Source organism: Sciurus carolinensis, chromosome 8 (assembly GCF_902686445.1).
Source record: "Sciurus carolinensis chromosome 8, mSciCar1.2, whole genome shotgun sequence".
NCBI lineage: Eukaryota > Metazoa > Chordata > Mammalia > Rodentia > Sciuridae > Sciurus > Sciurus carolinensis.
The window spans coordinates 86,316,775-86,343,012 of NC_062220.1; the positions used below are offsets into that span (position 1 = coordinate 86,316,775).

Consider the following 26,238-nt stretch of genomic DNA (forward strand, 5'->3'; position numbering starts at 1 on the left):
TTTTCCCAGAGAATGCCTTTCAGAATTGCTGTTGAATTACAAAGAAGTATTTATTGTATGAGGTGATTAATGATTCCTGGGAAAATTGCTATTTTCAGCGTGATTTAATTTCGTTTTACAAGTGCGTGTAGTAGGGGGAGGGTTAATAAGTTTCAGCAGCAGTTGCGCTGCTTCCAGAAAAGCCTGGCACCCGCTCACACCTTATAAAATGCACTTTATGCCAGTTTTTTCCCCCTGACATGGTGTATTTGTTTGCCCCTGAATTTTCTTGACCCCTTGGAGACTGGTGCCCATCACTTCTCTCTCAAATCTGGTTTGTTCGAACGTTAAGAACAGATCACCCCTGCCTGTATCACACACAGGATGGCAGGGGTGAAAGGGGTACCAGCACCAATACTGGCTGTTTCACCACTGATGGAAAATTGTGTTTAAGAATCCTTGGATATTGTAGAGGTAGGTGAACACCCTCCTGTCTCTGTTAAAATTACTTTACGAACTAAAAACTTCACTTTTTCAAGGGCAGATGACAGTTCTACTATTCTTGGGCCAGTATGCACCATCATCATTTCTGTATCTTGCTATAGGGTACTCCCTGCTTTTAGTGCCAAGTTGGACTCAGTATACAAATACTAGAGTTATGGAGATCAAGAAGTGAGTTTTAATTTTCAATCTTTTGGATCTAGATCTAGGGATTGAGAAGAAAGATCCCCAAGCATTTGATAAAAGTGACCCTAGTTGCAGAGTTTGGCTTTCTTCCAGCAGTGAACTCTTCCAGGTCTACTTTGCTTGGGGTGCATTTTGGGGTGTCATTATGCTTTTATTTCCTCAGAAGATACTTTGGAGGATGTACTAGGAAAAATCTCTTTACTTTGAAAGTTCTTCCTTCATAAAAGAGGAGTAAGCGAACAAAAATACCCAAGCTGTACTTAGTGATGAGGCTCTTACAACCAGCCAAGAAATGAAAAGCAATCTCAACCCTTTGCACAAACTATTTTTTATCTCCAGGGAAACAGGCAGATTAAATGGGAAGGTGCAACAAATACCAAAGGGACCACTTCTTTCCAAGTGTGCTCAGAGTTCAGTGTGTAGAACAGCTGCAGAAACTCCTGGGCCCCTGCTGCACTGCATGGTTTCACCTTTCATTGCAGGGAAGGACACGTTTCTATGCCTTACAGAGATTCGAAACCTGAAATCCTGGCCAAGTTTGGGAAGAAGAGGAGGCCTCTCAGAGCTCAAGAGCCTTCCTGCTCTTTGGAACGTGTCCACAGCGGGTCAAGCCTGACAAGAGTTCAACTCAAGTTGAACACACACACACACACACACACACACACACACACACACAAATTATGTGATCAGTCAGAATCCATGTTACACAACTCAAGCCATCTACAAGATTTTTACATGCAAGGTCAAGCACTTCAATCCACAAGTTTTTTATTTTTTAATGAAAAGCTTAGTAAACACGCATATCTGTCTCTTAGTTTTTAATGTTTTTAAAATGAAGTTTATTCTTAGCACATGGCTTTCTATACAGCCATATCACAATTTGTACAGTTGCACATGGATCTAAATGCATTCCCTTCTCCCTGGAGATTGTGCCCTTGAATAAGACAGTATCTCTTAAATAAATGCAAGGAAAAGAAACTAATGGTCACACCTACCATCAAGGTCTACACATTTTGAGAATTAAATTATCCTGTGAGGTCCACAATGTCCACTCATTTATTCAGTTCAGTACAAGCTTGTATAAACTGCCCTAATGGAGGAGGAGGAGGTAAGGAGGGTGGGAAAGGGTGTTTTGCTCTTGCAACAAATATAAAAGTACATGTCTGCGGTCAGTATGCTATGTCCAGCTGATTTTAGACATCTCAAATACATATGATGCCAAATATTTCTTCACAGGTTTACAAACCTGGCAGCCTTGTTCAGGCCAGCAGGTTGTTCCACCAAACGGCAACCTGGGTTTAGTGGCCCTCTCTTGGGGATCAGCACACACTCTTACTGGGAGTAATGTCTTCTTTTTTGGTTATCTTTTTCACCAAGTTGGGTTTTGTTTTGGTGTCTTTTATGGTCCAGATGGGGGCGGGGGAGGGATACAGAAATGGGCAGGAGAAGAAAGAAGAAAAACAGGTAAGGGACAGAAACTGATCTAGGTCTCCAGAAGATTATATGGAGGAGGGAATGGGTGTGGAGGAACCAGGGAGGGAGTGAGGATGAGGGTGTGGACTCTGAGTTTGTGCTTTTCCTGGCGGGCCAGCAGAGGCCGAGGCCGGGTTGGAGGTTCGCATCTTGGTGTTGGGCAGTTTGTGATCTTTCTTCCACTTCATTCTCCGGTTCTGAAACCAGATCTTGACCTGGCGCTCAGACAAGCAGAGCGTGTGGGCGATCTCGATGCGGCGCCGCCGGGTCAGGTAGCGGTTAAAATGGAACTCCTTCTCCAGCTCCAAGACCTGCTGCCGGGTGTAGGCGGTTCGAGAGCGCTTGGGCTCCCCTCCATTATAACTGGGGTTGACTGAATGCCCAGAACCCCGAAGGAGAAGGCCAAGGAGGAGGGAGTGGAAGAGCGGGAAAGGAGGAGGAGAGAGAAGATAGGGTGGGGAAGAGCAATTGGACATCATCATTATATAATAACCTGACATCAAGTTCACGCAAGATACATAAAATGGCAAAGAAAATGTTTCACAGGCTATTGACAACGGGAAACACCCGAGAGCCATAAAGAATGGTGCTGGGCATTGGGGCTGAAGAAAAGCTTCAAAGACACATGGCCCGAAGCCTCTGCCAGGGCAATTAAATTTATGGGGGCTATAATTACTGCCCTAACAGTTTGGCGTCTCGTAAATCTCCTGATAAAGGGACCCTGGGTACAAAAGGGTTCTCACGTTTGGATCAGGCTGCAGGCTGGCGCACACACACCCACATCCCCCAGCAGCCGGGGCCAGATGGGGGCTCCCCTCCCGAGGCCCCCTTTCCCCGGGCCTCTGGCCCCTGACCCCCGCCCCGACCCTCCAACGCGGGCCTGGCCCCAGCCCACCCTTCTGCCCCTCCCCAGCGGCGCCACGTACCGGCGCTGACATGGATCTTCTTCATCCAGGGGTACACCACGGGCTCCTTGCCCTTCAGGCCCGGCGGGCTCTTGTCGGCCAAGAGCAGCGGGCACGCGGGGGCGCTGCCCCCTGTTGGGACGCCCGGAGTGGCGGGGGCCGCCTCGCAGCGCCGCGGGGGCGCAGGGGGCGCAGCGCGGTGCTGCGGGGGAGGCGGTGGCGGGGGCTGCCTTCCAGGCTGCAAGACTTGGCTCGCATGCAGGCCGTGCGCCGGGCCCTTGGCGTGCGCCGGGGGCTGCTCGGGTTGTGGTGGCCGCCCGGGGCTGGCACCGCCGCGGTAGCCATAGGGGTAGGCGGCGTCCGCGGCACCGTGAGCGGAGTAGAGTGCGGCCGCGGGGTAGGCGGGCTCGCGGGCGGCCCGCGGCGCGTAGTAGGAGGCAGGGGGTTCGCGGCTGCCGCCCGTGTGAGGGAGCTGGGGCTGCTGCGGCGGCAGGTGCTGGGTCGCGGGTGCCGGGGGCTGCTGGTAGCCGGGGCCCCCGCCTGGGCCGCCGTCTCCGCCGCCCGGGCCGCTGTGCTGCGCGTACTCCTCGAAGGGAGGGAACTTGGGCTCGATGTAGTTGGAGTTTATCAAAAACGAGCTCATGGTCATTAATTTGTGAAGTGCAAAAATACTAATTTTTCTCGCGTTGTCGTTTTTCTGGGCTCGCTGAGGCCCCTCCCCCTCTTGCCTCGCTTCCCATCCCCCCCTTCCTCTGCGCCCTTCCCCTCCCCCCGCTGTCAAGTGCCCACCCCACCCCCTCCCGCCGACGCCACCACCAAAGTTCGAGCCGCTCCTCCCCCCCCCCGCGCGCGCGCGCATTCCGCCTCGGCCCCGCGCGCGCCCCGCCCCGCGCCCCACGTGTAACGCCCCCACCAATGGGCGCACCGCGCGTGCGGACCCGGATCAGGAAACGCGCGGGTGGGTGATGGATGCCACTGCCCGGCCCAGGGAGGGGGAGTGAGCAGGGGCTTCGGTCCTCCAGCCTCCCAATTTGGAATACCGCAGGGAATTCGGGGCCTGTCAGGCTGTAGCTCCTCAGGGACCTGTGCATGCCCTACTTTTAGCCTAGGCCCCGGGGCAGCGGGGCAGCCGTGGTTCAGCACTGATTTCCAGCCCAGTCTGGCCCCGCGTCCTCGAGGGTTCGAGACCCGCTGCGGGAGGGAAAAGGCATCGGCACCAAGGGGCATCCCGTTTTTTTTTTATCATGGCACTGGAATAAAACGAACATGGCCGACAAATTTTCCCACCCGTATATTCCTTTCCTACACCCTGCTCACTCGTCTCCTGGTCTGATCGAGAGTCCCTGTTTTAAGAAGACTGGCAGGAGCAGCAAAGGAAGGGTGGGTAGCTGAGAAATCTATACAAGGGTGTACAGCGAAGCCATTCCATTGTAATCGGACATGCGTTTCTTATTTTTTCCTTTTCTTGAAGACAGTGTGTTTTGTTTTTATCTAATTTTAAAAACACCCACCTTTCTAATAGCATCTAGTTTGATGGAGGGGTCGACACAAGAACTAAACATGCCTGCGTTTACTAGGTGTGATTATGCGACCGACAGAGGATGGCTCAAGGATAAGAATGAATAGAAGCGATGTCTCCACAAAACCGAGCTTTAAAACAAATAACTTCTTATTTCAGAAGAATCCTCAAATAAAAGCAAGCTTATGATAGGATAAGACCCTGGCCCGAGCTGATCCCCAGGGTTCTTTTCCAGCTAAGAATTTTTTTTTTTTTCTCCTTTGGATGCTGCTTTTTCAGGCGGTAGCTGAGGCTAGAGTTATATTTACAGAACAATCTATAATTTCTGAATTGCTGAAAATTAGCATATTAACGATATCAGTAGCTCCGGAAAGGAGGGAAAGGGACTGTTGCCTGCCATTTGGTAATTGAAATTTGATGGGTAAACTAATTATGCCATTATTAACAAATAAATTACTTATTAATTCCACCTAATGTTGATCTTTGAAGTAAATACTGATGCCTTATTCATACTGTGTACTTTTCCTTTTGTGAGTACCAGACACACCTAGATAGATCCCCTACTTTTCAGCCTAGATTAGAGCAGTGCAAACTAGCATAGTCATCATTCTAAAAATAACTTTTATATTGGCAGGCAAAGCAAGGATATTTCAGCTGGTGCACCTTAGCTGATTTTTCAAAGAGCAGTATAAACAGCCTTCTCACAACTGAGTCTGGAACGCAGACAAGGAAAGTTATAGCTTAAGCCTGGAGACACTTCAAAAGAATGTCAATTTTATCTTCATTTATATCGGTTACTCATATGAGTTACTAAATGCTGGGATATATCTATTTGATGGATAGTCGTTTAATGCTTAGCCACATAAAGCCTATTATATGGGACTAATCTTTAAACTAATTTAGGAAAAGAGGTTAAAAAAGGGTTCATATTAGCTTTCTAACCGGAATCGTCCTGAAGTGGTCTAAAGAGGCTTTCCACATTGGGTGTATGTGTGAAGAGTGCAGTCCATTGACTTGAGGCACCCTGAATTTTTTAAATGGAATCTGAGCCACAGACAAAAATCAACGCTAATTATAATCTTTAGATGTCCTCTCTAGACTTGGGATGGGGAAGATCTAACCTATGATACAGCTACCTAAACCAACATCTCTCCCCCGCAAGAAAAAATAATAAATACCTAGATTGTATACTATGTAATAGAAATGATATGTACATAGGTAGTATACATTGTAAATCTGGGCGCTCTGAGCTTCAAGGGGAGGAAAGCATGACAAGGAAATCTTGCTCTCCTCCTCAAGTCATCAACCTTGAGTACTAGGGTCTTAACTATGTCTGTTTAATATTATTTATGGACACTAAAACACAAAATTCATGTTGTTTAGCCTTAGAACCTTCTACGAAATTTCTATTTTTAAGTATTAAGGAGACACCAGCACTGTTTGTATATGGATAAGCTAAACCAGTTAACTGTGCCTGTGTTTCGTGTGGTTCTATTACTTTAGGAAGATGGGCTTACACAGAATCCCCCAAGGCCTGTAACTTGTCTTTGCGGTTCGTATCATAAACACAAATGGAGCCAGGACCACCAAGTGTTATCTCACACACCGACATTTTGACATTTTACTGCAAGATTTATGGCTGTAATAAACAATCCCAGTACCTTTTCTGAACCTTCCACAATCTCCCTTTGCAAACCATAGCACAATTCCATTGAATCAAATAATCTTTTAAATATATATATATATGTATTTTTTTAAATCACCTCCTGCCTTTACATAAGACCTAAGACAGCAAAGGAAAAGCTAGGAAGATACTAATTCAAAAAAGAAAAAAGGAGAAGAAAAACAAAACCCTGAAGTTTACCAGCAGCATCTTGCCCGAGAAAAGATGGGATGCCCTGAAATGGAGCAGAGAGGGAGCATGCTAATCTTCACACACCAACTGGCTCCAGTCCCAAGCCGGGTGAAAGCTTTATCCTTTCCTTGGGAAACTAGTAAGCACATTTGCTCATTTCCACGTGCAGGGATAACATATATTCCCAACAAAAGCTTTCTTAAAATCCCATTAAGTAAAATAACTTTTCATCATGTCCTCGCATCCCAGATGGAGGAGAGTGAAGGGACTCCTAGGGAAAGGGAGGGCAAGAGAGAGGCAGTATTTGCAGCTTGGTTTGAATCTGATTTGAATCATTTTGAATATGTTTGGAACAGCCTTCCCTCTTGAATGCAACCCTGTCCCAAGTTTCAAAGTGACCGAACAGTGACACCGTGTGCATTTTGTTTCTTATTAATCTTACACATTGACAGTCTTTGTTAAATCACAAGGCGCGCCCTTCACCAGCCGACATTTTCATATTTGTTAGACGCGCTGACCTGAAGTTCACCTCGGCCTTGGACTTTGCGCTTCTAAAAGGTCTATACAGTGTCTTTTAGAGAGTAGGGTGCTTTGCCCAGGTCACTTCTTCTCAGGAAAAACCAAGGGGAAAAAGCAAAGGAAATGTAAACGTTATGGAATGTATTGACTGTATTTGTCCTTTGTTCTTTAGAGGCAGAGCCCCAGACTGTTCTCTATCTAAAGCACATCTTTATAGCAAACTGGGGAATGGTAGAATTTCAAAATGCCTGATGGTGGCATTTGAGGGCTTCTCCCCACCTACCCTGAGGCATATGATTGTAAAGGAACAACACGTTACCAGCTATCTGACCAATTAATTGTTTGTGGGTAATTTCCTTGTAGTAGTTTAAAATAATGAACACAACTCAGGCAAAAACCTGAAATTTATATTAAAATTATACATGAATCTTAACCAGGATTGTATGAGAGGCCTAAATATTGAAATCCTCCCAATGAGCACTCTGGAAGTAGTAAGTGCCTTTTTCTTTCCCTTTAAAGACTAGCTGGGAGGTATCTATGGGTATTAAAGCTAAAATGTTTCTAAGGTGTGTCACATGGTGTTAACCAGAAATAAAATAGAAAGGTTCTTTCCAAGAGACATAGAATTGTCTCAGTAGGAGGGGTTTCCACTTTCTTCATTTCAGTAGACCAGATGTGGTAAAGTGTGCATTGCTGTAACAGCAATCACACAGTTGTTTCCTTTCTTCTGTTTCATCTGGCAAAACCCCATTTGGCTCCAAGCTCTTGGCCAGAGTGAAAACTTTACACATTGCACAGTAGAAGCACCCTGATTACTTCCATGAAGGCAGTGTTTGGGAAATATTTACTTTACTACTGAACATACCTTGACACAGTTAAATCCAATCAACCTGAATATATTGAGTTGATCTCAAACATCCCTGCAAGAGTCTACATTCTGTGTAGTTGGATTACCTTTAAAATTAAGAAGAAAAACCTAGAAAATATTTTATCATTCTTTCCTGCTTTCCTACATTGATCACTTGAAGGTCAATACATAGAAAAGGAAAATCCGTCCCACAGGAAATGGATTCTAACAGCATCAACACTTAAAGCCAATCTAATGCATGAAAAAGCAAATATTGTTTAGTTATTCAGTTGCAACTCACACAGGAGCTATGGTTCCAGTCTGCTTCCATAGTACACTATCCCCTTTCTTTCCTACTTTCCCACCCTTGTTTTCACCTCTCCTTACCCCCCAACCCCATCCATTCCACATGTAATTTTAAAAAGTATATTCTGGAGAACAGAAGTCTTTTGTTGTGACCTGGCATTTGTGGATTCCACCTTCCTGCATTCTCTAGTTATCCAATTGTATTAAAGCATTTGTCTACATTCAGTTGTGGTTTAATAATAAATTTAACAAAAATTTTTCCAACAACATGAATGTTTCCTCCATGGTGGTGGGGGTAGGAATCCTGTCTCTTTCAAGAGGTTTCTGCTTCTTTCCCTCATCTTCCCAGCTCTGAGAACTTCACATTCAGTGATTGCAGTCTCAGAAAAAGTATTTTCTATGTTTGCAAATTGCAAAAAATACATTTTGCAGGAAATGCCTATGTTTGCCCTTTTTCTCCACACTTTAGGGGTCATTATATATACTTAAAAAAACCCTAGCCAATCAAAATCACCTTTTTCAAATAAAGGCGGTTTCCTGTTCTGTTCTCTTGCCTTTGTGGGTATAATGGAACATTGGAAAGTTGCTACATTATTTCTTAAAGGTACACTGATGAGTTTTTGAACGTTTTTCTTTCTGACAAACCTACAAACCACTCCTGCTCTCCAACATCTAAGGTGTTGGTGTTTCAGAAATCTATGCCTATTTACCTGCTGCTATTCCCTCAGAATGGAAGCAATAATTCAACATGAAATACAGCATGTATTACTCTTGAAAAGAGGAATTTTCTATCCTTTCCTCCGTAATTGAGGTCATTCAACCACTAGGGTTCACCTGGAGTCCATACTGTGATACACGCGTCACTCCGAGCCATTTTATCTTTTGTGCTGATAGTCAAGATCGCAGCTCTAACATTGACATCAAACTCTGTCTGGGCAGATGACTAAGAGTGCTACACAATGTAAACTTTTGACCCTCAACTTTTTGACCTGCAGTTGTAGCACACTAACCACAAAGATACACAAAGCTGAGCTTCTTCTTTCAGGGGGAAGCACCCCCCCACACACCGCCCCCGGACTGAAGATCTCAGGATGCCCTGTTTCTGCCACTGCCTTTTGGAACTGGATATTTTTGTGTGTTTGTGACTGTATTTCCTGTCAAATCAGTCTGCTACTTCTTTTTTTCAGCACTTACATTAGGAACTAGATTACCTTGAAATCATTCATGATTTCACTAACAGGGAAAATTATGGAGTAGAACAGGAGAATCTTTCAAAAAGTGAAAGAAAAGAGAAGATAGGGGAAATCTAGGGGAAATGGAGACTTTTTTCTTTATTTAAAAATAAAGATGCAGCCCTAATTGTTGGGTGAGCTAGCCCAGGCGGGCAAGTTGACTGTGAACTTGTACTAAAGCGTGCTCTGCTGGCGATTCCTAGGGTGTGCAGATTTATCTTCTCTGCATTTACTTAACCCGGCAGTGAACTGCGCGGGCGTCATTTGTTAGGCGATGACAGACTTCACCTCCAGCAAGGGCTGCTTCACAAAATCGCAATAATTACCTAATAACCTTCATAACAAATATTATTATTAAAAAGACCCATTTGTGGGGAAAAGATTTGGTGGGAGAGGGACAAATTTCTTTGTGAAAAACACCAAATAAAACAAACCTGGGCTGATCTAGTTCTGAGGTTTAGAATGGCTAGAACTATGGATCCCTCCCCTATGTGGGTGGGAGCCTAGGCTGACCCCCTCTGCTCCTGCTTGGTAGCCCCATTAATAGTTTTGGCATTGATTCCAAGGAAATTCCCCCTTAGAAGCCGAAGGGATGGCACCCACAATGCTCTGCCCTCTCATGGTGGGCGAATCCTGGATAGACCTCCAGCCAAGGCAGGGAGACACTAAGGGCATCTTTCAAGCTCAAAGGACTGTTTTCCTCTTATCAGCCCATCTTTTAGGATGTGGTTGTTTGGATATAATACTCTAAATCTCAACAAATGAACATGACTTGTTTTCTGATAGAAAATTCTGTCTTGCTGTCCTCACACAGCCACCAGCAATGAAATAAGGGAAAACACAGAGGAGGACTCTTGGTGTATGTTGTGAAATTAGACCATGCAAACCTTAACAAACCCCTAAGTAAGTGTGACCAGAGCTTCCTATTATATTTATACATCAGGAAATATTTTCTCTTAGGTTTGTGGAAACAAATGAGCCCCTGCACATTCCCGCCGCCTTCTCCCTTTATAAGACGAGAAGGAGTATAGACATACTTTTGCCCCCGTCTGAGGCTGGATGTCTTCATAAAGCCTTCAGAGACAGTTTTTTTTCCTAAGTAAACTCCTTTGCAAAACAACCCAAAAGAATGCATGAAAAGAAATAACTTATCTACAAAATGAGTAGATAACCAGTCATCCTTTTTAGCAAGCTTGCTATGAAAATAGGAAGAAAGAAAAAAAATCCCTCCAATAACAATTACATAGGTCCGACTGGATGTTGTATTTCTTAAGAGCTATTTAACTCCATGTGGGTCAACCTGCTCTCTTAAATTCTACTTAAGTTTTGTGAAGATTAAAACAGGCAGAAATAGACAAGCTGACAGTATTTATAACCTGTAATTTAAAAAATTAATCAGAAAGATTCCCTTTGTTGTATAGTGCTGGATATGACTCCAACTGGATATGATTCCAACCCAAGTTGAGGTATGCCACCAATGTGGTACAGACTCTTTATGCAAGGTCCTCAGACAAACCTGCCAGCATCCCTGTGACTCTTCTTTCCTGCTTCTAATTTCAAACACCAAGAAATCACTCAAACAGTATTACCAAATGAGTAACCAAAATGGAACCACAACCCAATATCTTGCCAATAAAGAAAAACAGCCATAATAGCAAAAGAAAGGATCCAGAATTCTCAGACCTACATAGAATTTTTATTCCAGTCCCGACTAATATGTGGACACATATCTTAGTGCTGAAGTATCCATATCACTTTAATGGGTTACACAAAATGACTTCAGGGATTCTTCATCTTGCCACTATTCATGAAAAGTAGGACTTAGGTAGGAGGGCTCTGATTTTCCAAAACAGAACCAAAAAACTTTCAAGCTTTTGCTTTTCAGATCTCTAACTTTGGGGACAACTGTTGGACTTCCTTTGAGTATAGGTGACCTCTGTGCAATAAAATTTGTCAAAATTCCAAATCTATACCTCAACATTTTTCTCTTTAAGCACTTAGTAAATATCTTTACCAAGTAGCACTTGCAGAAAGCTGCCCAGCTCTTGAAAGAAAATCAGATCCTGTTTTTTGTTTCATTTCTCAATGCATTTAGAGAATTTGACTTAACTCCTCAGAGAGCATTGGGGGAAATCTTCTAGGTCCCTTGTGGGTACCCACTCCCCCAAAAGAGACACCAACCCAGGCCACTATGTCCCCTGTCACTTGGCTTGGTTTGCCACTGAAGAATGTAGGTGGCTGGGACCAGAAGGGGTAGTTGGGGCCAAGATGGAATTGTACCCGGGAAAAATTTATTTCACCTTACTTCACCCATTGGTGCAATTTTGGAGACTGTTTTGGAAATCATAGATTATGTAAATTTCCAGGGATCAAACAGAAAGAGCAACTAACAAAAGAGAGGCGGAAATCTCCTACTGACAAACTACCAATTTCTTTCCTAAACTACCCTTTATGATGTGTCAGGAAAAACAACCTAATAGCTCTAGGGACTTTTAAGTTGAGCATTGAAGACACCTCGATTTCCCCCCAAACTTTAGGGCACAGTTTGGAAAAGAGAATTTGTCTGTATGCTGAGGGGGAGTAAATTGCTCTAATCTTTAGTGTTATCTAGGGGGACTCCTAATTTGCCTTTTGAGGGTCCTGTGTTTTAATTCTACAAAGAAGGAGAGGAAAAGGAAAGAAGAGAGGGAGAAGAACAGGCAAGGCGGAAGAAAAGAAAGCGTTTTAAACCCCTTTCAATTAGCCTGGGGATTCAAAGACTAAAGTTAAATCCGGCCATAAAGTTTATTGCTTCAGACTCACAGGCGGGTGAGAACAGTCCCAGAGAAATAAAAAGAACGTGCAGGCAAACAAGGTTCAGGGCCTGGTCCCTGGGGCGGGGGAGGAGGTGCTGAGCCATCCCCCAGGTGGGGACCTGCGGTCCCCAGCGTCCAGTGAGTGTTAGCAGCCAGGGCTCGGCCTCGCAACCAGGGGCCCAGCCTGGAGGTGCAGCCCGCGCCACGCGGGCCTCAAACGCCCTCCTACTCTCGCGCTCCAGCCTGAAACCCGGCCCCGAAGGCCGCCGCCTCAATTCAGTCCTGCCAAATGACCCTGGCCAGTGAAGACATATTGCCACAGCCTCGTAAGGAATCCCGCCAGAGTCCGCCTCGGCCCTGCCGGGGCCTTTCTTTCAAACTCCCGAGCTCAGCGCAGCCCTCGGCGCCCGCGGCCGGCGCCCCACTGTCTCCCAGCCCCCACCCCAGGGCTCCGCGACCCCCAAAGAGCCCAGACCAGGCCAGGCACAGAATGGAGGGCGGGCTTGCCAAGACTCCACACGCAGGCTATTCCCACACAAAAATCATCTTTTTGCACGCCGGCGGGAGCAGCGGAAGTCATTAACATCCGCAGTTGTGCAGCAATTAAAGTTAGGCCTGGGGATGCGGCCCGGCCATAGGCGCTGTTCACTGTGCTGCCTCCGCAAAGCTGACTTCTAGGCGTTGTTAATTTGAGCAGAGAAAAAGTTTGCTGTCCCTTTTTGAATTCAGAGGCAGCCTTAGAGAGAGAGAGAGAGAGAGAGAGAGAGAGAGAGAGAGAGAGAGAGAGAGAGAGAAGAAAAAAAAAGTTTTCAGAGTACAAATAAACTTGAAAGAGCTCAGGAGGCGAGCTTACCTTACCTTAACTCGGAGGGAGCCATTTTTCAGAGTTTTGAGAAGTTGTGGTTTGGACACTTCTGGACCTAAAATTGACAATTTGAATGACCAGGCGGCACACGTAGCCTGCAAAAGAGTCAAATGGAGTCCAGCGTCAGTGAGATTATATGTTATGTGGTATATAATGTTGGATGTCAACTCCCCAAAACCATAAAACTTACTTTAATGGCCCCACGTGACGTTTTATAGCCAGTGAGCCGATCTGTCTGTGCTATGGATGATTTTACGATCTAATTCATAGACAAAACCCTATTCATTTGGCACCCAAATGTCATATAGCCGGAACTGGGGCTTATAAAGTTTACTGTTTTATAACTTTTAAAAGGAAAGACGGCATCAGTGTAAGCAGTCGGTAAATGTGCAAATCTCTAGTTGGGCTTTAGCCGCTCTGAGGAGTTTCCCAATCGAGCTAGGATGGGGTAAGTACCTTCCATTTGTAGCAAATTAGTTGTAGCAAAAGAAGTCAACTGGGTTCAGGGTGAGGAGTGGGGAAGGGGTGCTGTGTTGGGTTAGGGGCAGGGGGTTTGGGGTCCATAACCTGGCATAGCAGTCTCTTCAGCAAGTGGAGGCCTAAGACAGCCTTAGGAAAGAGGCAGGATCTATGTGGGCCCCAAAGGCGGCTAACAAAGCCCTGGGATTTTTCTCCTTCTTTCTCTCTCTCTCTTTTTTGTATCCAGCAAGCTAACTTGGTTTCCTCGGAAATGGGCACAGTGGACTTTGGAACAGCCTCACTTTTTCGACCTTCTGCCCTGAACTTTCTAATGGGTCAAAGTTAGGGAGGTAGCTGGCGAGGATATTGGTCTGAGGCCTCCATGCACAGGCAGGCTGCTCAGGTGGCCTCAGGCTCACCAGCTTCCAGGACTGGACAGAAAGAAGCAGAAAGAGCCGCTCCGCTGTTTGGCACAAACCAGACCAAGAGAACTTACAATAGAAAGTTTATTTTTTGTTTCCAGTCAGTATTTTTTCCTTAAAAACAAATACCAAAAAAAAAAAAAAAAAATAGCTGATCACAGTTTGCTTAAACAGCCAGACTTGGACAATATTTGTAACTTTGTTCACAAAAACATACATCACTGAAGCTGAGCTTATAAGAGCCACTTCCAGAGTTCGTGCAAAGGGTCCTACAAAGGCACGCAGGGACACACCGCTTGGAGTCACAGTTTTCGTCACAGAGTCACTAGTCACTACACGTCGAACAAGTTAAGTTGTGTCTCATCAAGTCACCTCTACAACAGCATTAATTACACAGGAATATAGGTAGTTTGAATAAAAATATCTTTAACAGCTTGGAGCTATTGAGACAGGAACACTTCCACGCACATGCACAGTTAAACAACTCGAGTGCAACACACAACATTGGCACTAAACGAGGTTGAAGGGGGACTTTTTTGTGTGTTTTTTCTCTTTTCTTTTTTTGTTATAGTTACTTCAAGTAACACAGCTTGCTTCATATAAATAAGTTAAAACATCTATTTTTTTCAAGACAAAGCCATTCAGGACAAAGAGATGAACAGAAAGCAGATCTACTTATACAGGCGCTATAATGGCAATAAACAGGCTCATGATTAAAAGATGAATTAGGGCAACGAGAACAGGGCTTCTTCACAGAAGGAACACAAGGGAGTTTCAGAAAGTCACCTTAGTACTGACACTATGCGGGATCCGCTAATACTGCTCAGTACTTTAAACGCTCAAATACTCAGGGGCGGAAGGCCCCTCCCGCCGCCGCCATGCTCATGCTTTTCAGCTTATTATCTTTTTTCCACTTCATTCTCCGGTTTTGGAACCAGATTTTAATTTGTCTCTCGGAGAGGCAAAGAGCATGTGCTATTTCAATCCTTCTTCGGCGGGTCAGGTAGCGGTTGAAGTGGAACTCCTTCTCCAGCTCCAGGGTCTGATAGCGCGTGTAGGCCGTCCGGGCCCTTTTGCCTTCCGGGCCGCCTATGTTGTCTGCAACAGAAAAGTCAGCGGTTTAGCCACCAACTCCTCAGTCCTTGGCTTCCAAAGTCCACCAGCTTGACAAGCCAGGATCTTGAGCAAGGAACCTGGGCAAAAGGCTCAACAAGTCCTCCCTCCCTGCCTGCCCACCCTCCCCTCTCGAATTTCCTTCCCTCTTCCTTTCTAGAGAGAAACAATACGATTTGAACTCTGGGAACAATTGGCCCATCATGGGCTGGAACCGTGTCCCGAAGGGCCGCCGGGCTTTCCCTCACCCCCTTTTCTGCCCTCTAGCCCTGCCCTGGACACCCTTGCCTGGGGGCACAGCCCTCATAGGCTGCCCACTCCTAGCAAACCAACCAAAGTACGGCCCTTTTCTAAGTGCCCAAGTGGCCTCCAGGTCACTCTCCCTTAAAGTTCCAGCCCCGCGAGCCGCCTCCTGTTCCATCCTGTATGCTTGGGGAGCCTGCTTTCTTTTTCTTCCTTTCCTTCTCTCTCCCTCCTGCTCCCACACTTCAGAATCCCGCCGGCCCCCGCCTCGATATTCCCCCCTAATCCCCTTTTGGGGGGCTCTAATTAGTAATGCTGTTTCCCCAGCGTAGCCCTCCTCATAAATTATCCACCCTGACAAGCCCGATTCACGGCCCCTACTGCCATCCTGTACCTCTCTGCTCTCTGCTCGGCTCGCCAGACCCCGGAGCGTGTTCAGAGGCTCTGGGGTTTGAGATGAATTTTGATCCTTTCTCCCACTGTCCACGTCTAAACTTGCCTGGCCACCAGCTCATTCCCTCACTATTTGCAGGCACAGAGTGCTGCAGAAAAGAGGAGGAAGAAGGATGAAGGCAGGGGAAGAATGGCAGGGAGAGGCTCCGGAGGGCTGGGAGAGGCAAGACTAGGAAAGACCCGGAGAGAGGGCGGCAAAGGAGAGGGGAACCAAGAGCCGCGCCCCCGCGGACGCGTGGATTTAGAAAAAGGCTGGCTTTACCATGACTTATGTGCAGCTTGCGCATCCAGGGGTAGATCTGGGGTTGAGCGGGCGGCGCCGGGCTCGGCTCGCTCTGCGCGCTCGCCTGCTCGCTGCTGGCAGGGGCATCCTCCTCGGCTCCGGACGCCGTGCCAACCCCCTCTCTGCTGCTGATGTGGGTGCTGCCGGCGTTGGCCGAGGAGCCGCTGGAGTTGCCCAGGGAGTTTTTCCCGCCGTGGTGGCTGTCGCTGCCTGGAGAAGGGGCCACGGCGGAGCAGGGCAGCGGGTCGGGCGGAGGCGAGTGCGTGGACGTGGCCGGCTGGCTGTACCTGGGCTCGGCGGGCGCCGCGCTGGCGCCGGCCGCGTAGCTGCGGGCGCGCTCCCCGGAGCCAAAGTGGCCTGAGCCCGAGCGGCCGACGCTGAGATCCATGCCATTGTAGCCGTAGCCGTACCTGCCGGAGTGCATGCTCGCCGAGTCCCTGAATTGCTCGCTCACGGAACTATGATCTCCATAATTATGCAACTGGTAGTCCGGGCCATTTGGATAGCGACCGCAAAATGAGTTTACAAAATAAGAGCTCATTTGTTTTTTGATATGTGTGCTTGATTTGTGGCTCGCGGTCGTTTGTGCGTCTATAGCACCCTTGCACAATTTATGATGAATTATGGAAATGACTGGGACATGTACTTGGTTCCCTCCTACGTAGGCACCCAAATATGGGGTACGACTTCGAATCACGTGCTTTTGTTGTCCAGTCGTAAATCCTGCCTGATGACCTCTAGAGGTAAACTCGCGCACTAATGGGGGAGTTGGGTGGAGGCGAGAGGGGTGGCGCGCGCTCCCCGGGCGCGTGCCCGCCGCCCGCCACCGCCGTTCAGTCGGACTCGAGCGCCACCCGCTGGAGGCAGGGCGCATCGTTCCGCTTCCGACCCGGGGCTGCAAGGGCCGGGGTCGAATTGAGGTTACAGCCCATTATGGCAAAATTATTGCATTTCCCTCGCAGTTCCATTAGGATGTACCAATTGTGAGGCCGTCAGCTGCCGATCGCGCGCCGGCGAGGATGCAGAGAATTAGGGGGAGGTGGTGACTTGGAATTTATTTGCAACTTTATTTCCCGGCTTTGCAGCCCCTCTTATTTTTGTGTCGAGGTTGGGGTCGGTTCTACCCGTCCTGCCGGCAGCTCTGAATTTTGAAAATACAGATATCACCTTCGGGGAAGGGGAGGAGGCCATTTAACCAATTGAAGAAATAAATCCTGCCCGCCGCAGCAGCTACAATTACGGCTCTGTTTTTGTGAGCGCATGAGAGACAGTGTCCCTGCCCCTCTTAAATGACAGGCGTCTATTAAAGATAGCTTTTGTGTAGTGTTTCTCCAAGGCGAGGTCAAATTCCACACACTTTTATAACTCGAGTCGATTTTTCTTCCTTGTAAATATTGTTTTCGTGTCATTAGTTTGCTATTTGATTTGCTTACATATCCAGCCTGGAGAATCTTCACCACCGGGTTGCGTTCCTTGAGCTAGCCCGGGCCCAAGTCGGAGGGTTCTCGGTGAACCCAGCGAGTGGGTCCACGCTTCCCCCAGCCACAGAGGCTGCTTGGGGCCTAGGGATCCGCCGGTCGAGTTATTGGGGTCTTGCTTAGACCTCCAGGAATGAAATGAGGAAGTTAATGGAATCATTTCGTGTCGGTGCCTAGTATATCCGTAGTTATTTTTCTGGGTTTTGAAAGACGAAAGTAAATCACAAATACAACTGAGAGGCAAGGGGAGTCTCTCCACTGGAGGCCCAGCGTCGGAGGCGCCCCTGGCACGTTTGGAAGCCAGGACTCTCGTTGCTCCCATGGCCCTGGGCCCCCTTGTTGTGTTCTGAAAGCCGCTTGGTGGCGGCGCCAGCGCTGTCGGAGGCAGGGATCTGGAATCTGGAGTCGGGAGCCTGTGGGAGCCCTCGCTCCCGGGGCTGTAGAGTTCCACCGGCGCCCAGGTTGGCTATTCCCGATTGAGGTTGCTTCTTTTCCACTGACGGTTGTGCGCGGGCCTGAGAGACTGGGCTCTGTAGTGGCCCTTTTGTTCCTGGAGCGTCTTCCTGTTCGGGGGGCAATCTCATAGGCCGTCAAAAAGCTGGGGCCCCAGCCCTTAGGCCCTGTCTTTCTAGTGGCCAGAGATGACTTGGTGATGCCCTTCAGGACCTAATGGTGAGGGACCGAGGCAAAGACGCTCAAACATCAAACGGGGCACAGCCTAGGGCTCTTTCTTTCAGGCAACCCCGCATTCTGAGCTCAGGGAGCACAGAGATGCTAGCAGGGGCCTAGACGGATTCGGAGCGCACCCTGGGACCCCGGAGTAGTCTTGGGCAGCCTTGGGGAGCAGGCCTGTGTGTGTATGTGTGCCCGGCTCCACCGCTGGGATTTGGCGTTTGTGCGTTTCTTGGTTTTTGTAATAAATAAATGCTCAGGCGCTTGCAAAGCTCCTGGCCCCCCTGAAGCTGTGGAAGCCCCTGGATGGGAGCAGGCGGGGAGAAAAGTTTAGGGAGCAGGCAAGGGCAAAGGGGCAAAGCTGAAGGAGGTTCTAGCACTGGCCTGGTTTCTGCCTAGGCGTCTACTCGCCCGCTTTTGCCTCAGAGTCCTCCCCGCTGGGCTGTGTGGAATTGATGAGTTTATTTTCCTTTTTCCACTTCATACGGCGGTTCTGGAACCAGATCTTGATCTGGCGCTCAGTGAGGCAGAGCGCGTTGGCAATCTCAATGCGGCGCCGCCGCGTCAGGTAGCGGTTGAAGTGGAACTCCTTCTCCAGCTCCAGCGTCTGGTAGCGCGTGTAGGTCTGGCGGCCTCGGCGCCCGTGGCTTCCATAGACAGCACCTGCAGGCAGAAATGGCCGGGTGCCGGTAAGCGAGGTCCCGACGGCCAAACCAGTCAGTTCCCTGCCTCCCGCCAGGGGCCTCTGGCTGGAAACCACCCCGCCTCCACTCTAGTCTCTCCCACTACATCTGGGGATGAAGGCGGGCTGAATGGCAAAGATTATTTCATAGCAAGCGAGATGTTTTCCACCTTAAACGACTTGGGGTGGGAAGTTACAGTTTTTGACATTTTTAACTTATAAGAAAACCATTACAAGCGAAATAATGGAATGACATTCTTAATTTGGAGCACCAAAGTCATATTTTGTGTGTGTGTGATGTGTAGTATGTGTGCCTGGGGTAGGTGGGAATGGAACCCTGTGAGCAGTATAGACACTGAATTCACACACTGGTCTCTGTGAGGATGTTACTGAGGCCACCCATGTCAGGACTCAACACGTTTTTTTGGAAAGTTAAAAATGATCAGCCCTTACAAATCTCTGAAAATTCGCCCAAATTATATGACCCATCTGAAAAACACAGAGCTCCACTGGGGGAAAATGAATTTTACAGCAAAACTCTCAGTTTTAAAATCCACATTAGGTTCTGTCCTCCTCCAAGGGGGGGCCAGAACTCCCGGTGGAGTCTTTGAAAACCAGGGCCGAAAAGATGGAACTATAGGCAAGCTGAACTTTCTGGCAATGCAGGGCTGTGCTGGGCTGTCTGTTCTAGTGCCAAAGGTTCCCAAGGGTGGGAGGATCCCCCCACCCAAGTCAGTGTAAGGCTCAGAAGGAGGCAGAAGTTGGCTAAGAGTGAGCAGTTGAGTGGAAGGGGGAGGAGGGGAGGGAGGGGACAGAGAGTGAGAGCAAGAGATCCTGAGGCTGGGATGTGGCCCTTAAAGACTTTGGGGAGACACTAGGAGAGGTCAAGTGGTGGGGGGCTCTCTAGCTGGGCTTCTGAAGGGCAGAAAGGAGAGGGAATTGGGAAGTGAAAGAAGTTACCAGTGGCAGGAGGCCCACTCTTCTTGGGAACCTGAGTAGGATGTTACCAGGGTGTAGCATGGGCAGGCACTCCCAGCCAGCTTCCCTTTCTGGTTGCCTCTTCCCTGCCCACCTTCCCTGAAGTTTGCTCTGTCAAGGCTTCCACACAGCCTGGTAGTGATTCCCCCCACCCTCCCCTAAAGTGTCATCTTACATGGACCTTGCCTTTTCTTTCCTCTGCATCAGCCTGATGGCTCCATTGGGAATGGTTTTCTTCTTTTTAAAAATCGATTTTAAAAAGCCAAAGAAACTTTGTTCATTCTTTCCTCCATTCTAATTCCTCTTCCTAATGTCTCTGGCTCCTTCTCCTTCCTTCTTCCTTTCCCTGTCTCCTTTCCCCTCTCCCTCCACTGTCTTGGGTGGGGGGTGCAGGGAAATGCCTTACCAGCGCAGGAGTTCATCCGCTGCATCCAAGGGTAAACAGGGCTCGTGTACTTCCGGTCGGTGCCTTCGTCATGGAGGGCTTTGCCCTGCACGCTGCTGCTGTCGGGTTTGTACTGCTGCTCGGGAGAAAAGTGCAGGTAGTCCCCGGGGCCCCTCTGCTTGCCACTGCCCGAGGGCGAGGCGCCACTGAGGTCCTTATCAGAATAGAAACACGAGGCCCCGTACTCGTAGGATGCCCGGTTGCAGGCCAGGACCGAGTTGGACTGTTGGTAGAAACAAGGTGAGGTGTATGTCTTGTCCGGGAGGCTCGACGCCCCATACGAGGCCGGGAAGGGCCTCAGCGCGTCATAGCCGGCTGGGTAGAGGGGCAGCTGGCCCAAGAAGGAGTCCTGGCCGCTGGGCAAGCTCCCGGGGAAAGTGGGATTCACAAAATAGGAACTCATTTGCGCGCCCCTCTGCAGGACTGTGATTTGTTGTGTATTAGTACATCTGGCTATAACTATTAGTAGTCATCGAACTGGTTTGTTTCTGGATGGCCGAACGCCAAAAGCGACAGCAGCAAATCGCACCAGCTGACGCGGCGGCGGCCAATGGGAGCGAGCGCCGGAGCCCGCTCCCCGGGGACCGCGGCGACCGAGGCAGCAAAGTTACAAACAGCCCCCAGCCCGCCCGCCCGCCGCCCGCCCGGCAGATTAATGGGCGCGCACAGCCAGCCGGCCCAGCTCCTTTTCCCGAACGTCAGCGGCGGGCACCCGGGGCAGGGATGTGCAGATCAGACCCGGGTAGGGGAAACTAGCGTCCAGGCCGCGGGAAGGCCCAGCCAGGTTCTCTCTTTCCTCCTCCTCATTTTGCCTGGTTCGATTTTGCTAGGTTTTTCCTCCAAACAGGAAACCTGACAACCCCGCGCCAGGAGGGGCGGCGACAAGGATGGCTTTGCTCCCTGCTGGCCTGCACTCCAGGCATGGACCAGAGTTGCCCCTCCCTTGCGCTCCCCTACTCTGCGTGTGGGTTCTTGAGCTAGACAAGGGGCTCTGAGAAGCCAGGCCTTCACTGTCTGCTCTTCACTCCTGTACCGATGCAATCCCTTATTCTTTCCTTCTCACTCTTACCAGAGGTCTGGGCCTTGCAACCAAGGGCGGAAAGCTTACTTCACAGCTACTCAGCACAAGGCCAAACTTAAGCTCTTCCTCCTACACACAACACGTCTTGAGTGTTGATGAGCTCTTATGCAATGAACCTTGCCTTCTTGATCTCAAAGCAAGGACCACCAGCAACTGCCCATTCCCATCCCGTCTTTGAACCCCGGGAATGGAGAGACAGAAACCACTGTTTCCACAAGAAAGAACCATAGAGGAATGGCTCCAAGACTGGGATCTGAATCCAGAGGTGGAACCTGCTCCCCTCAGCCAGCATGGGGGACTCCCACTTTCGTACAGCTCAGAGCTGAGACAGATACAAATCCAGATGGGGACTTGCTCCCTCTTCATTCCAGAGGCACAGGAGATATAGGGCCCCTGGCCAAGCAGGACAGAGAGCAGCCCGGTGGGGCCTAAGGACAGGGGATAATTAATGGACTTGGTTTCAGGGGCCTCAGTAGCTCACACTGTGTGGGATGTACCCTCTTTTCTGTCGTTCCTGAGACTACTCCGGGAGCTGCCACAAGCAGTAGCTCCAGAACCCAGAATAGTTGTCTCACCCACTCCAGAAATCCTGAATTGCTTTTACCGCTGTACAAAGCCTGGCAGTCACCAGACAGGACATGAAAAGCCAGTTCTTGACCACTCTCTCTTGCTTGAGAGGTGTGCCTTCAAGATAGTTGCCTTTTACAGCACAGGGATCAATCTCGTTTTGAAAAATGTGATATCGGTCCAATGGCATTTTTATGACTGTGTTTGTTGGGCTTGTAAAATCCCTTGAATTAGCTTTAAGAATCCTCAATTCTGTGGAGGTTGAAGAAAGACTATTTACATGATTTGGTTTGATTTCAGAAGGCTGTTTGTCAATTCTATAAAACCCTGACCAATACAGGCTGATGGGGTTCAGGACTTAACTGGGGGAGTGGCAAATGGCTATGCTCCCATAGGAATCCGTAAACGACTTTCTTAATCTCTTCCTTACTTTTCAATATTTTCCTTGACTTCCCTTTTCCCAAAGAGGGAAAAAAAATCGGAAAATGACTGACCTAAGATCAGCTTCCACAAAGCCCAGGCACCTTGAAGCTTTCCAGGAAGCTTTGTGCCAGTACCTTGATGAGTCCCACTGGGGAAAGTTTTTCCTTTGCATAGAAAGAAGGCTCATTCTTGGACAAAATTTGTCATTTCCCACACATTTCTTCAGGGGAATGATTCATAGGTGAAAATGAAAACTCAGGAATCAAAGACTAAAAAGGGAATTATTTTCTCAAAAACTCATGGTTGAAAAATATTGTGTTCACATAATTTTTCTTAAAATCATTAGATGGCAGTGATTTCAAACAAGTTACTATTTAAAATAAAATAATCATTTTTCAGATGTTGATAAATATTTACATTTATAATTATCTGTTGTTCTTCCATGTCCCATACAATGTTGGAGCTTGTAGCTTTTTACTCCTATTGTTGTTATGCTTTGACCCAGATTCTTGATCTAATAATTGTCACAGCTATTAGAGAATTTGATTTCTCTGCTAGGAGTCAGAAAACATTATATTCCTAGTTTCTGTAAGCACTAAGAAGGGAAAATATATTAAATTGAAATCTTCATGTTTGCCAAGGCTAGTGCATATCATGTTGGCAGTCAACGAATTTATTTCTCTGACCAGACACACACACGTGTGTGTATATATGGAGGGGGGCAGGCAGGCAAGCACACTGGACAGACCCATTCAAGCAAGAATAGGAACCTCACAGTCTCCGTAGATCCTCCATAAAGCCTCTCCTGGGACAGTGAGAATGTCCGTCCCAGAAATTACTCTTTTCTGTCATAGCTACACAGAAAGCAGACTTACCTTTCAGTTTCTCTCCAACGGGGTGGGGGGCAGGATGGCGAAGAGGATCACACAGTCCACCCTTGCCCTGTGCTGCCCATCCACCTCCTCCATTTCCGCCAGTCTGGAGGTCCGCCTGCCGGTGTTAGTGTGGGGACCTCGAAGGCCCACCTCCGTTCGGTCAAATCACTAGGCAGGACCAGAACCCAAAACACACAGGTGCGGCCTCTGTCCCTCACAGGCCCTCTCCTGGAGCCATAGCCCGCCTTCCTTGCCATAGCCAATTCTCCTCAGGGCCAGCCAGGTCAGCAGGCCTCAGGACCACAAGTGGTCTTTCCAATGTTAGAATCCCAAAGCCAGCTTGTTCCCCCCAATCGGCGTGCGCCCTCGGGGCGCCTTGGGACGCGCAGTTTGGACAGAAGCAGCCATGATGTGCCAGGCGGCCTGTGCGACCAGTCTCCATGGTGCTGGGGTGAGGGTGAGGGGAGGACCCGAATCTTTTCCGGCGTCCGGCTCCTGTCAGGGGTGACGGAGGCAGGAAGATTTCCCAGCCAAATAGACCCTGGGAGACAGCCCCCCAGACCCCCTTTCTTCCCCCTCTCCACTGCCTTCTGGGGAATCTCTGAGGGGCCGGTAGTGCAGTCGCGCCAGGCTGTTTAAGAGGCGGGCTGCGGCTGGCGCCGGTCCCGGCGACGGCCACAGCGTGGCAGCAGCGAGCCCCCGACTCTGTCGCAATAAATAATCTGCCCGCGGCAGCCGCAGTCAGGCAGCCGGCGGCCCTACCACGCAAATTCGCCGCTTTATCTGCCCCAAGCGCACCCACCGTGCGGGCGAACGTCCCAAACATGTACACTCCCTTTTAAATTATCCAATGCATACCAAGGTATCTCAAAACGGAGAAACAACAACAGCAAAGAAAAATCAAATAAAAAGAATGAAAGCCTAGAACCTCGGGATTGATTCTTCTTGCTGTCCGGGAGCTCCCGGGGGCAAATCTGGTCCGAAGCGCACCAACTAAGCCACAGTTAGTACCACCGCGCTAGGCAAAGCCACCGCTAGCAGACCCTCAGTGCCTCCACCCGAACAGGTCCGCAGTACTCTCCCTGATTGTGGGAGGTGGGGCTAGTGGACGCCAGACCCCTGTGCCGAGGTGGGTTGGGGGGTTCCCACTATTGCCAAGACGCGGTTTGCATCCTTCCTTCAACCTTAGCTGCGGGCCCCTGCCACCCGCACTAACACCACAACGTTTTTTGCACCAAAACGCGCCACCAAGCAACAACCAGACAATTAACCCCATCCTCTCCTTCAACACAGAATTCCATCCATCCACCTATTCCCTCTCCCCGCGCTTCAGACACCTCATCGGAAAACCGAGGAAAGGATGCAGGCAATCTGCGGAGAACTCTGGCTGAATTAGTAAGTGCCTTTTTCTCCAAAACCAATTTCTATGGAAGAGAAGTACTGTTTTGATGCCTCTGGGTTAACTTACTTTGCCCTCACCTCTTCCCACCTTCCTGGGTTGGGAATTATCTCCTGTTGTTGGAGAATTCCATCAACCAATTGGGCCATGAATGAAAAAACAAAAAATATCCGAACCGAGAGGCTGGCAGGAAACACAGAGCGCGGGGTCAGTGGGCAAAAGGGGAGAGAGGACCCAAGTGCTGCTGCCGGGAACATGGGGACTGTGCCAAGATGGGAAGGTGGCATTTACTGCCATGATGAAAGGGAGAAAGAAAGGGAGTGGTGCTGGTGTTTTGTGTGTGTGTGTGTGTGTGTGTGTGTGTGTGTGAGAGAGAGAGAGAGAGAGAGAGAGAGAGAGAGAGAGAGAGAGAGAGAGACTGACTGTGGGCTATGGTGGGTAATGCAAGCGAGTGTGAACAGGGGAGTATGGGTGAGGGTGGGTATTGCCCCTCTTCAAAGTCGTGCTGGTTGCCCTCTTTCACCCTACGCAGTACCTCACCACCTTTGCTCCTGTCTCCTCCCCACATGTCTCACCTTCAGATGGCGGCTCCCAGAAGCTCCTGCCCCTCTGACAGCTGTCGCTTGGGCAGCCCGGGAGACGAATTGTCCTCCTTCCTGGTGCCAGAGGACGCAGGAAATTAGCCAGGTTGCGAGTTGCAAAGCGGCCTCCGCGGCGCCAGGACCTGGGCGCGCCCCACCTCCAGCTCCAGCAGCCCGGCCAGGCCTGTCCCGGGCTTCCCTTTGCTCGCCATCGCGGGACAAAGCGCAGACCAGCGGGGACTGGAAGGCAGAGCTCCGAAGCAGGCAGGATGGAGCGGAGCAAAAGAATGCGGCTCTATTCTCGCAAGGGAAATTATAAAAAAGTTCATGTTCACGGTTCCTATCCACATGACCGACAGCGGCCAATGGAAGGGCCGAACAACTCATAAAGTTGTATTGCAAAGTTGTAAATTTTCATAAACAACAACGGATTTATGACCCTTTCCCCATCACTAAGAGGAGGCAGCTCTTACACCGGCGCCATCTTACCACCGAAGCGGCCCCTACTTGGGGCCGCAGGTTTTACAGACCATTTTGGGCCGGGTTTTATTTAAAAGAGCTCTAAGAAGCTGGCCCCACCCGGGCAGGAGATAGAAGGGAGGTCTTCGCTGGCAGAGATCAGGATGCTCTGCGCTGTGCCCACTGCCCCTTAGCTCTTCGTCCCTTCCCCAACCCTGAGATACCCTGCCGAGGTTGCGCAGCCGAGGTTTGCGGCTCCTACTCCTCTCCGAACCCCTCTGCTACAGTGCTGAACCCTAGGGTGCTCTCAGCCTCTCCTAAAGGCAGAGTCGGGTGCTGCGGTAGAGGCCCTAAATTCCATTTCCTATCCTGGCTCTGGGTGAGAGGGTGTGCAAAATTCGGGGATCAGATACAGGGTAGGTCATTACCATAGAACCCTTTCTGAGTTCGCTCCACGTCCTTAGATGAGAGAGTGAATTTAGAATTCTCTCATGGAATTTATGGAGTTTTTAAGGGAGTTTCGGAGAACATAATGAATCTGTCACAGATTCCGTTTTCAAGGGATCTACACATACAGAAATCAGACGAAAATCTCTACAAAGAGATATACAATTATGGATGCAGGGAAATGTATACACTCAAT

General features: G+C 49.0%; 4 protein-coding genes across 5 annotated transcripts in view; all 4 read right to left on the reverse strand.

Moving 5' to 3' along the window:
• The window catches only part of Hoxa3 (homeobox A3), a 44,478-nt gene extending 19,209 nt beyond the window's left edge, over positions 1 to 25,269 (reverse strand). Inside the window, exons 1-2 of the mRNA XM_047560061.1 lie at positions 25,131 to 25,269; positions 12,976 to 13,077 (exon numbers count right to left, since the gene is read on the reverse strand). The gene's annotated coding sequence lies outside the window, so the exon portion shown is untranslated. The remainder of the gene's footprint in view (positions 1 to 12,975; positions 13,078 to 25,130) is intronic.
• Positions 1 to 25,538, reverse strand: Hoxa6 (homeobox A6). Of its 2 annotated transcripts, XM_047560069.1 has the most exons (4): positions 20,172 to 23,150; positions 18,490 to 18,768; positions 12,976 to 13,077; positions 1 to 28 (listed from the first exon to the last, which is right to left on the reverse strand). In XM_047560069.1, the coding sequence occupies exons 1-2, from the start codon at positions 20,611 to 20,613 to the stop codon at positions 18,509 to 18,511; spliced, it is 702 nt and encodes a 233-aa protein (XP_047416025.1). In that variant the 5' UTR covers positions 20,614 to 23,150; the 3' UTR covers positions 1 to 28; positions 12,976 to 13,077; positions 18,490 to 18,508. The 2 variants fall into 2 exon arrangements, with proteins under 2 accessions (XP_047416025.1, XP_047416024.1); XM_047560068.1 differs by lacking the exons at positions 1 to 28; positions 12,976 to 13,077 and adding an exon at positions 25,131 to 25,538 and having other exon boundaries at positions 18,506 to 18,768; positions 20,172 to 20,433.
• Positions 1,403 to 3,760, reverse strand: Hoxa4 (homeobox A4). The gene is made up of 2 exons (XM_047560067.1): positions 3,066 to 3,760; positions 1,403 to 2,512 (listed from the first exon to the last, which is right to left on the reverse strand). The coding sequence occupies exons 1-2, from the start codon at positions 3,691 to 3,693 to the stop codon at positions 2,166 to 2,168; spliced, it is 975 nt and encodes a 324-aa protein (XP_047416023.1). The 5' UTR covers positions 3,694 to 3,760; the 3' UTR covers positions 1,403 to 2,165.
• Hoxa5 (homeobox A5) lies at positions 13,936 to 18,482 on the reverse strand. The gene is made up of 2 exons (XM_047560065.1): positions 15,935 to 18,482; positions 13,936 to 14,961 (listed from the first exon to the last, which is right to left on the reverse strand). The coding sequence occupies exons 1-2, from the start codon at positions 16,827 to 16,829 to the stop codon at positions 14,711 to 14,713; spliced, it is 1,146 nt and encodes a 381-aa protein (XP_047416021.1). The 5' UTR covers positions 16,830 to 18,482; the 3' UTR covers positions 13,936 to 14,710.
• Positions 25,539 to 26,238: the final 700 nt, after the last annotated feature.

Bases quoted from the DNA above. Each gene is read 5' to 3' on its own strand.
- Hoxa6 (XM_047560068.1), bottom strand. From the start codon at position 25,523: ATGAGTTGTTCGGCCCTTCCATTGGCCGCTGTCGGTCATGTGGATAGG. The intron at 20,434-25,130 runs GTGAGACATGTG...TTCTACCAACAG, and splicing joins CTGGGAGCCGCCATCTGAAG to TCCAACTCGGTCCTGGCCTG. The intron at 18,769-20,171 runs GTAAGGCATTTC...TTCTGCCTGCAG, and splicing joins GCGGATGAACTCCTGCGCTG to GTGCTGTCTATGGAAGCCAC.
- Hoxa4 (XM_047560067.1), bottom strand. From the start codon at position 3,693: ATGACCATGAGCTCGTTTTTGATAAACTCCAACTACATCGAGCCCAAG. The intron at 2,513-3,065 runs GTACGTGGCGCC...CTGGGCATTCAG, and splicing joins GAAGATCCATGTCAGCGCCG to TCAACCCCAGTTATAATGGA.
- Hoxa5 (XM_047560065.1), bottom strand. From the start codon at position 16,829: ATGCGCCCTGCCTCCAGCGGGTGGCGCTCGAGTCCGACTGAACGGCGG. The intron at 14,962-15,934 runs GTAAAGCCAGCC...TTTCTGTTGCAG, and splicing joins CAAGCTGCACATAAGTCATG to ACAACATAGGCGGCCCGGAA.